The 10,618-nt window shown below is 37.2% G+C and overlaps 1 protein-coding gene across 1 annotated transcript in view; it reads right to left on the bottom strand.

Annotated features, from left to right (window-relative positions):
* Positions 1 to 9,828, bottom strand: part of DCC (DCC netrin 1 receptor) — a gene marked incomplete at its 5' end in the record, with an annotated part of 954,021 nt that extends 944,193 nt beyond the window's left edge. The window contains one exon of the mRNA XM_027869065.1: positions 9,708 to 9,828. Within this exon, the coding sequence (XP_027724866.1) occupies positions 9,708 to 9,828 (121 nt within the window). The remainder of the gene's footprint in view (positions 1 to 9,707) is intronic.
* Positions 9,829 to 10,618: the final 790 nt, after the last annotated feature.

Below are 10,618 nucleotides of genomic sequence, written 5' to 3'. Positions count from 1 at the left end.
TCTTTCTTTCTTTCTTTCTTTCTTTCTTTCTTTCTTTCTTTCTTTCTCTCTCTCTTTCCCTTCCTTCTTTCCTTTCTTACTTTCATTACATTCAGAGGGGCTTACCTCATAGGAATAATACGGTTAAAGATCCATCAAACTCCCCCTTGTTTAGACTGTATAAGGAGTATTTTACTCAATTCTGGGTACAACAGTTAAAGAAAAAATAATAAAATGGCGAGTATCCAAATAAGACAACAATAATTATTGATGTAGTTCCTTTTGTATATGTCATATGCTAATCAGTTGAAAGAAATGAGAATAACTAATTCAAGAAGTGAAGACTCCGGGTAGGGAGGGTGGGAATGATAGTTGATTTATCTGAAGGGCTGTCATGTGGAAGAGGAATGAGACATGTAAAGAAGGGTTGAGTGAGAGTTGCAAAGAGACAAATCAGAGCTCAACATCAATGAATGCATCTTAAGAATTGGTCATGACCTCTAATTTTCACACAAGTAGTATCTTTCTCCACAAGTCATATAAAAGCTTGCTATTAGATTTGATGAGATTCCAAAGTCCCCATTGTTAATTAACAATATTGGGAGCAGATAGGTTCAAATACTTTCACAAAGTCATGCAACAAGGATGTTATGAGGCTAGCTACAAATTCAAGTTCTCTTGACTCCCTATTAGTTACAATATCGTTCACATCAGAGGTGGCAAACACACAAATCACTCCTGAGTGAAGCCCAAAGTACATTAAAATGTAATTGGGAAATATTTAACAAAATAAAAATACAATAAACATAGATACTTTTAATATGTTGTTTTTAAAGTCAATATGTGGTTCACAGGGGTCCTTAAGTATATTGTAGTGGTCCCTATTTCTACTTGAGTTTAACACCACTACATTAGATAATTAACCTTTAGTTCATTAATAATATATTTTCATTCCTAGATACATTGATAGCAAATAATTTTAAGAAGTTATAATTGTGGCTTTATTTTTTTAGTGAGTTTATGCTCTTTTCATGGCAATGCTCTTTGTTTTATTGAGAGAGAGAGAGAGAGAGAGAGAGAGAGAGAGAGAGAGAGAGAGAATAAGGAATAGACAGTAATAATTATCCTGGGAAAGCACTCACTCCATCCAGGAGATCATGAGCTCCCTGGATGAGAGCCACAATTTTTTATAATTATGAACCCATACTCTTAAGTAGAAGCTTCACCATTATGAGCCAAGCAGGGAAGGAGGAAAGTGTTCCATGTTAAAAACCACTAAGCTATGTCATTGCAAGTAAATTAGAGTTGGGGAAACAAGTGCTTGAATCACTGAAAATGCAAAAGATTCTTGTCTACTATAATGAAAGCTTACCATAAAGCTGATGGGCCGCACGATATGAATATATTGTTCTGAGTTTTCAAAACCCAAAGCCATTTCAAGAAAAAAAAATACCCTGAGCATAGTCTGATTCCAAAAATCCTCCATGAATCAAAGAAATTTCAACCCTGGTGAGCCCAGGAAGCAAAGTCAGGCAAGAGTTCCCTCCAATTATGCTCTCAGTAAACATGTCAAGCCATTCACCATAGCCACATATCTCATGATAAGTTACAACATTTGCATATCATTTTATTTTCCATTCAGTAAATCCAGCACCTCCACTAAAAGAGAATTAAAAATTAAACAAATAAAAAAGACCTGTGGGTCATTAACTCACATGCTTAGCAATTTTAATGTTTAAGATAAACGTTGAGTGCCCATCTCCAGTATTAGATGATATGAATATGGATCATTTCCTTCCTGAAATCTTTCACAAAGCAAATGAGACAGAAGCCCTCAAAGTCCTGATCGTTATTCTTTACACTTACAGGGTGGCATCCACACTTACTCTTTCTAAGACCTTATCTTAATCCACAGAAGCTTCCAGCTTATGCAATGGAAAAAAGCATTCTGCTCCCAGAAATTTAGACAAATTAACAAGCAAACAAAACCTCATAATAACAAGTGTTTCTGTAGCACTATACTTTGCTGTTGTTGTCATTCAGTTGTCTGTCTCTTCGTGACCCACTGGACTATATCATGCAAATACTGCCCATGGGGTTTTCTTGGCAAAGATGCTGGAGTAGTATGCCATTTCCTTCTCCAATGGTTTAAGACAAAAAGGAGTTAAATGACTTGCCCAGAGTCACACAGCTAGTAAGTGTCTGAGGCCACATTTGAACTAGGGTCTTCCTAACTCCAGGTTTAGCATTCTATCCACTGAGCTACCCAGCTACCTCCCACTATACTCAGAGTATACTTATAAGTCATAAATTTAAAGTCATAGGAAACCAATAGTAATGAGCCATGAAAGTTCATGATGCCTTAACAGAAAACAAAACAAAACAAACAAAAAAAAAACAAAAAAAAACATTTAGAGCAAAGTCATCTACCTACCTACATTAGAGGGAGGGAGGGAGGGAGAGGGGAGGAGAGAGAGAGAGAGAGAAAGAGAGAGTTCCCCACGTACAAAATCCTCAACCATAGATTTCTAATTTTCACTTCTTGTTTTCCCACAGGTGAAATCTATTACCTTTGAAACAACACACCCACAACCTCCATCATCAACTGGAAAGCGTTTTTTCTGCTATTGTCACAACAGGTAGTCACACTTTTCCTTGGCACCAGTTAAATCAGTAAAAGTTCCATTTATTAGTACCCAAGGCAAAAACTGACAGGCATTTCCCCTACTATCAAAGGTACCTTAAAGAAGCATCAAAGGATCTTGGCTAGAGAACTAGCTTTAAAACTAGCAAGATCTATTTTCAAAACTAGCTTCTGGCACACATTGACTTTATATAGACCCACAAGCATCAATTAACTTCTCTATATTCTAGGCAATGCTCTATGACTATGAGTTGAAGAGAAGATGTCAATACTGCATTGGAAAAGTGAGTTTCCTCACTGGGGACCTCCCAGTGGCCATGAAATCACAGGTCTGGCCATTAGTTCTATCTTAGGAATACTTCAGAACTGAGGGAGCTCTACACTCAGCTAGCTTCCTTTCCCTTTGAACACCAAGGATATTGTTACTACACTATCATCCCACAGGATATATTGGCAAAAGCATTAGCCCAGAGAGAGGGACAGGAATCCTAGGTGCTAGGCCAAAATCTGCAAAAGACTATCAATATGACTTTGGACAAATTATTGCCCTTCTCTAGGTCTATGTTTCCTAATATGCAAAATTAGTGAATTGAATTAGATGATCTTGAAGATCTTTATGATTCTGCCTAATATTTTCTTTTCACCTGTGCCCCAATTTACCACCTTTAGGTTTCTTCAATGTGTTCTTCTGGGTAGAGCCTTGACCCAAAAACACTTCATCATGGGTTAAAATTCTGATTCTGACACATTTTTACTGTGTGCCCTGGAGTAAATTATTTCACCTTGTGGTCTTAGTTTACTTATTGGCAAAAGGAAGGATATTTATTTACTTCTAATATTCCTTCCTGTTCAAACATCTATCATTGTATCAACTTGGGATGCACCCCCTGGCATTTACCAATTTCCTCTTCTAAATATGCTGGCATTTTTTAGCTATTTTAAGGAACAGATATTTCCTTCTTCTATTAATCTATTTAGAAAGTCCATATGACACTCATTCTTTCATTTAAGCAATTAATAAGAAGTTCCATTATAACTCCATTTTCAACAGGGTTGTGGGTGTAGGGAAATTAGATAAATAGTTTAGAAGGATCAAATGGAAAGGTCAGAAAAGAAGTAGAAAATACAGATTCTCTTTAAGAAAGTTTATTGTCTAAAAGAGTAGTTCTTAAATTGTGGTCTGGGAAACCCCAGGGGTACTCAAGTCAGAAAATCCACAAACTCAATTTTTTTCATGATTATTCTAAGACAATTTAATACCTAATGCGATAAGTATTGATAGATGTAACACACATGAATAAAAGCTCTTTGGTGGAGAGGGTGATCCTCAATAATTTTTAAACTCTAAAATAGTCCTGAGACCAAAATGCTTGAGAACCGCTGATCTAAAGCCAGAAAGAAACAGTTAACTTAAGAGTATGACAGATAAGAAAACACAGGTGTTGTGTTAGTGCTTAGGCCTAGAAAGTTACATAACAATCAATATGCAGAGACATTCATTTGAGAAGTTCCTTAGAAACATGTCTTACAGTTTGTCTTAGAAGTACAGATACTGATGAAATGGGGCAAAGGAGGTAAGAAATTTCAGGTAGGGAAAACTGCTTGAGTGCAGGGTATTCTGAGAGGTGAGTTTTGCTAGTTAAAGGAAAAAACGTTAAATAAGCAACAGGCCTCTTGAACTCAACTCCCAGCTCACTCACAAACTAGGAGTGTGATCTTGGACAAGTCATTTAACTTTGCAGTGGTTCAATTTCTTTTTCAACAGAGTATAGTAATACACTACTTGCCTTCTCAAGGTGAATGTGAGGATCCAATGATGTCACATTTGTGAAGGAGGAGGAACACTGAAAAGTACAGAAACAGATCGAAGGTGTGGGGATAATGGAGTACTTGACCGAAGGTTTCAAATTCCTGACCAAGAAATGAGATTTTAACCCAAGGAAACTGGGGAGCCATTGTAAATTGTAGTGAAGAGGAAAGACAGGATGCAACAGATGTATGAGATATTCCTGGCAGCCAGTATACAGGATAGACTTGGGCATGAAAAAACTGGTGGAAAGAAGGCAGATACACCTTTCAGGGAGACTCATATCTTCCCTGCCTTCACTATCTGACTCAGTCCTCATCGTCTGTATACATAAGGCTTCTTTTCAAGTTCCATTTAAATCAAGCTCATCAGTGTGTTCTAACCTACGACATCTTTATTCCCTTTCATATAAAGCAATCCAGTCTTCCTTCATAAGCTGCCTCCTTCCCTAGAACCTAACCCTCTTTCCTCCAAATATGGCTTTTAAAAAAATCATTCCCGTCACCTGGAAATACCTATTGGCTGTCACCCACTGCTTGTCATGCACTGTCATTTCAAATGGTTTGTTGTTGCCTTCATAGACTGTTACCATGTGTTAAACTGTTTTGCTATTTTGCTATATGAAAAATTATTGCATTATATTACTGTCTAACATAACTGATGTTTGGCAACAGCTGGAAGCTTTTTAGCAGCTTCCTCACTCTCCAATCCTTTGTATCCTGACAGTCCAAAGACAGAACAGAAACTGAGAAATAAGCAACCTTCTACACAACGGGGAATGAACATTACACATAAAACATATAACATATACAGAGGCATCTGGTGACTCAGTGAATAGAGCAGTAGGCCTAGAGTCAAGAAGACTTGAGTTCAAATCCAACCTCTGACACTTTCCCAACTCTGTCACTGGGAAAATCACTTAACCTCTGCTTGCCTGATAAAACGAATCGGCCAGAGAAGAAAATGGCAAACCTTTCCAATATCTTTGCCAAGAAAACCCCAAATGGAGTCATGAAGGGTGAGACATTATGAAAGTGACTCAACAACAACAACAGCAACAACATATGCATCTGGATGTGTGTGTGTATTGATTAGAGCAGTTCTCAGAGGAGTCAGCCTATGTGAACCATGCAGTTCACCTGTCTAATGCTTGCTATTCCAGGAGCCTCGGGGACTCTTGTACAGTAACTTCTTCCTCCCAGAGGTGCTGGTGTGTCAGGGAGGAATATGGTGGTCCAGCAACAAATGTTTTTAGTATCTGTTATATGCATAGATCAGTCTTATTAATGGTGAGTTAAGTGGCTACCTACACACTATTCACAGGACCATGGGTTGAGCACTGGAAAGGACCTTAATCCAACCTCTTCACTTCCAGATGAAGACATGACAGTCCAGTAGGATTAAATGAATTGTCAGAGTCACAAACACGGTATGCAGCACTGCTAGGATACAAAGCTGGGACTCAGACTCTAAAAGCAATGCTTTGTTCAATATTGCTCTCCCCTCTCCCAGGAAGGAAGGGTTCCTCATGTTCCAAAAATGCTTTACCTACTCCATGATGCTTTAAGTTAATTTACCAGTGGAGGACGTACTGGTTCTATCCTTGGAGAGGAGCCCTCAAATGCCAATGCCTCTGGGACAGGGAACACTTAGATTTGAGTTTTCACTTAGTTGTAAATATCTAATATCTGATCTTTTACAGAGAAGAAATTTTATTAGCTGAATTCCCAGGTAGAGGACAGCTTAGGAGAAGGGAAGAGAGAAAAAAGGAAAGATGAGGAGGTCCTCATCCCCCACATAGTTTTATAGAAACTTCCATAACAGGAAAGCTGGAAATGATTCATGTATTTCAGAATTTTTGCCCAGGGCCCACCCTGGGTGTTTGGATCTACACTGGTTACTTCAAAATATATGAAAGAACAGAATGGTTCCCTGCTCTCAAAGAGTTTACAATCTCATATGGTAGATGACAAATAAAAAAAACCAATTAATATACACATATGTATGCATATGTATTTTTCTTTGTGTGTATACATATATGTATAAATATACATAATGTACACTATATATAAGCTAGTTGCAAATAGATTATAAAAGCAGGAGTCATTCTATGTTTGACTTACTAATGACAGGACTGATTGTGTATTTTTCTGCACAAAATGTATTACATCTTGCCATTTTAAGAAGGGGAAGATTCTAGAATAATAGACAGAAAAAGGGAAATTTGAATTATATATAATACATAACTTGGGCAAACCCTGGAGACAGAAAAGAACTAGCTTCCTAGAGAAGCACCTTATGGCAAGCTATTATGAAGACAATAAATTGTTTACAAATGGGAAAAGGACCCACATGTACAAAAGTATTTATAGCTGCTCTTTTTGTGGTGGCAAAGAATTGGGAATTGAGGGGATGCCCATCAATTGGGGAATGGCTGAACAAGTTGTGATATATGAATGCAATGGAATACTATTGTGCTATAAGACATTATGAGCAGGCAGACTTCAGAAAAACCTGGAAAGACTTATATGAACTGATGCTAAACAAAGTGAGCAGAACCAGGAGAACGCTGTACACAGTAACAGCCATGTTGTGCGATTTGACAGACTTAGCCCTTCTCAGCAATGCAAGGATCTAAGATATCTCCAAAGGTCTCATGATGGAAAATGCTATCTATATCCAAAGAAAAACTATGGAGTTTAAATGCAGATCAAAGCATACTATTTGCTCTTTTTTTCCTTCTGTTTTGCTTTGTTTCCTCTTTCTGGTAGTTCCTCCTACTGGCTCTAATTCTTCCTTACAATTCACTAATGTGAAAATATGTTTAATAGGAATGTATATGTAGAGCTTATATCAGATTGCGCACTGTCTTTGGGAGGAAGGTGGGGAGGGAGGGGGTAAAAAATTTAAAACTCAAAAGCTTATGGAAGTGATTGTTGATAAATCAAAATACATTAATAAAATAAAGAAAATAAAAGAAAATAAATTATGTGACCTGAGGAGGCAAGCAAGAAGAAAAGTATCCAGATTGAGTGGGGCCAGCTGGAAACAAAGTCATAGTACCATAAATCTAGAACTGTAAGTTACCTCAGATATAATGTATTCCAACCCCTTCACTTTAAAGATGAGGCCCAGGGAGGTTAAATGACTTAGGACCATAGATAGCATCACAGATTCAGAGGTAAAAGGGACCTTAGAGATCATGTAGTTCAATCCCTTGCTAAACAGATGAAGAAACTGGGCTCAGGAAAGTGAAATGATTTGCCCAAGGTCACAAAGTCCAGGATGGACTTACAGTAAGCATAACATTTCTTCTGATTTGCATCCCTCTGTAAATGACAGAAGTAAGTGATAAGATTTTACCTATTAGTGAAATAGGAGGAAGGGCAGAAGCCTCACTATCCCTTATGACAAAAGAGTGTGACCATGATAATCTCTGGATAAGATAGAACATTATGCCTGGAGTCAGGAGACATTGAGTTCTAAATGTTCACTACCTCAAACACTTAGCTTTGTGACTGCGCAAATCACTTAAAGGTAGTAAACATCAGAGGTGGAATTTCAATCCAGATTCTCTGACCCTAGGTCCAGAATTCTTTCCACTATACCACTGGATGCCCCCAATATATGAGGAGTTTGATGGCCCCACTGATAGCTCCTTTGGATAAGACTTTAACAGACTATCCTAAATGGCAACAAGGCTAGCAGCTGCTTGTCACGTAGAAAAGGACACAAAAAGAAACCTGTTCCTCTAATTAACCTGTGCCTGCATGCAGCTGGCAATACAGCTAACCTGAAATTATAGCCTGGCTAATGACACTTTGTTTAATGATCACCTTCCCCAACTGGTGTCTAGACTATTGAGGATGGGGAGCAACACTTCTTCATTTGTTCTGATAGCTGAACAAGAAGAGATGGGCTTAAACAAAAGCAGGAAAAAATCTGAGTCATAGTCACAGAACAGTAACTATCATTGCACATATATGAAGTTTACAATTCAAGTAAATAATATCATAATTCATGCAAAACTTTCTTCTCGTGTAGGGAAGACAGGAAAAGTGGTTTCCTGCAACCTCAGAATAATGGACTAGTGAAATTCTCCATCACATTAACTTCAATGCCACTTTCTTGTTTTAGGAAAACTATTTTCAATAGAAAAAAATTGATTCTATATTTCTACAAATCCAAAATTTACCACAATAAAAATTAATCTTCTTTTATTTTTTTTAAGTTCTTGGCCTTCAAGGGATAGTAAAGCACATACCAGGAAACAATAAACAAATAAATAACTAATAGAGGAATGAAAGTCAAAATATCTGGGTTCTGGTTCAAGATTTGTAGGCAATATGACCTTGGGCAAATCATTATATCACTTTCCCTCTAGGTGTGATTTCCTTATTTACAAAATGATAGGAGTGATTTTCAAGGTATTTTTCTGTGTGTTTGTTTTTATTTTGTTTTGGTTTGTTTGCTTGTTCATTTTTTTTTTTTGCTTTAAACCTCTATGTTTATAATAAGGTTAACAATAATAGTTAACATTTATATGACACTATGATTTGCAGAGTGGTTTGTATATATTACCTCATTTGATCCTCAAAATAACCCCATAAACTATATGCTACTATCCCCATCTTACAGTTGAAGAAATTGAGGTTCAAAGAAGTTAAATGTCTGGAACAAATTCGACCTAAGGTCTTCCTGGCTCCGAGGCAAGGGATCTATTCACTGTGACAACACTACCTTGGCCAGAGTGATTTTGACACGTTCCTCTTCTCTTTCTGATATATATCATGAGAGTCTGTATGCCTATTATAACTAAACATGCCAGTGTTTGAAAGCACCAACATCTTTGCTACACTGTAGCCATTATAACTTCTGGTGCTTTTACAGCCAAACTTCTCTGTTCCATAGAAGTCTTTAGAAGGCAAAAATTGGCTTCCAACAACTATGACTTGTCTTAATAAAACACCATGCCAAATCACTACTTTAAAGTCAGATCTGGCCTTTTACACTGGAGCAAATAGATCTGCAACCCCCCTACTGTCCTATTATGAACACTGGAAGTTTGTTCATAATCACATTATTTTTAGAATTTGTGAGCTTGAAGGGAAAACAGAAGGAACAGTCCCACATTAAATTATTCACTTGAACGACTTTCCAAATTGAAATCACAAAGATTGCGAGTACAGAGTTGTAACTACACAGGAACCCATTTGAAATAATTTCAGATCTGAACATTGCCATACGGTCCTGTTGATTTCAATGGAGGGAACTTACTCATGTGGATAATACTATGCAGATGGGGCAGTGGTGTTGGGGCCCTCTGCCAAGGCCTTCTCTGCCCCTGGCCACTGGTTGAGCCAAATGTCTTTTTATTAAAATTTATCTGAATTTTAAGGAAAGAAAAAAAGAAAGGAAATAAGGAAGGAAGGAAGGAAGAAAAAGAGGAAGAAAGAAAGGAAGGAAGGAAAGAAGAAATAAAGAAGAATGGAAGGAAGGAAGAAAGAAAAAGAAAGAAAGGAAGGAAGGGAAGAGGAAAGAAGGAAGGAAGGAGGAAAGAAGGAAGGAAGGAAGAGATATTTAGAACTAGTAGCTGTTATAATTTATTAGACAGAATCCAGTAAATAGGGCCATGCACTTCACTTCCAAAGTGGGTTTGCCAAGAAAAACATGGTCATTAAGCAGTGGGAAGCATGGCTATTGAATGTAAATGACAATGCCAATGATTAAGATTATGACAGTTTCCTTTATCTCTTTGTATCCCCAGAGACTCACACAGTAGCAGTGTACTCACCAATGTACAAGATAGACCCTAGGCTTTTGTTTTTGTTTTTTGTTTTTGTTCAGAAAAAAAAAAGTTTTCTGTGCTTTGAGAAGCTGGATTAAACATATCAAGTTCTAATAATAACTGCAGATACGGTAAGGAAACTATCTGTGGAACTAGAAATGGTTAATGCATCTTTCAAAAAATCAACCTCATTTCACCTTACGGTTTAGTCACTCAAATATATGTTGTTGTTTTTTTTTGTCTTCATCAAGAACAATAAAACTTTTCTAGAAAGGAACAATGTGATGATTATTTCAGAATTATCTATGCTTTACCAAAAGCCTTAAAATAATGGAACATTCATTTTTATTTTCTCTACTTTTGACCATCACACCAGTTACACACTACAATGTCATAGGAA

This window comes from Vombatus ursinus, unplaced genomic scaffold (assembly GCF_900497805.2).
Source record: "Vombatus ursinus unplaced genomic scaffold, bare-nosed wombat genome assembly UNPS02014791.1, whole genome shotgun sequence".
NCBI lineage: Eukaryota > Metazoa > Chordata > Mammalia > Diprotodontia > Vombatidae > Vombatus > Vombatus ursinus.
This window is presented reverse-complemented; position numbering and strand designations above follow the sequence as displayed.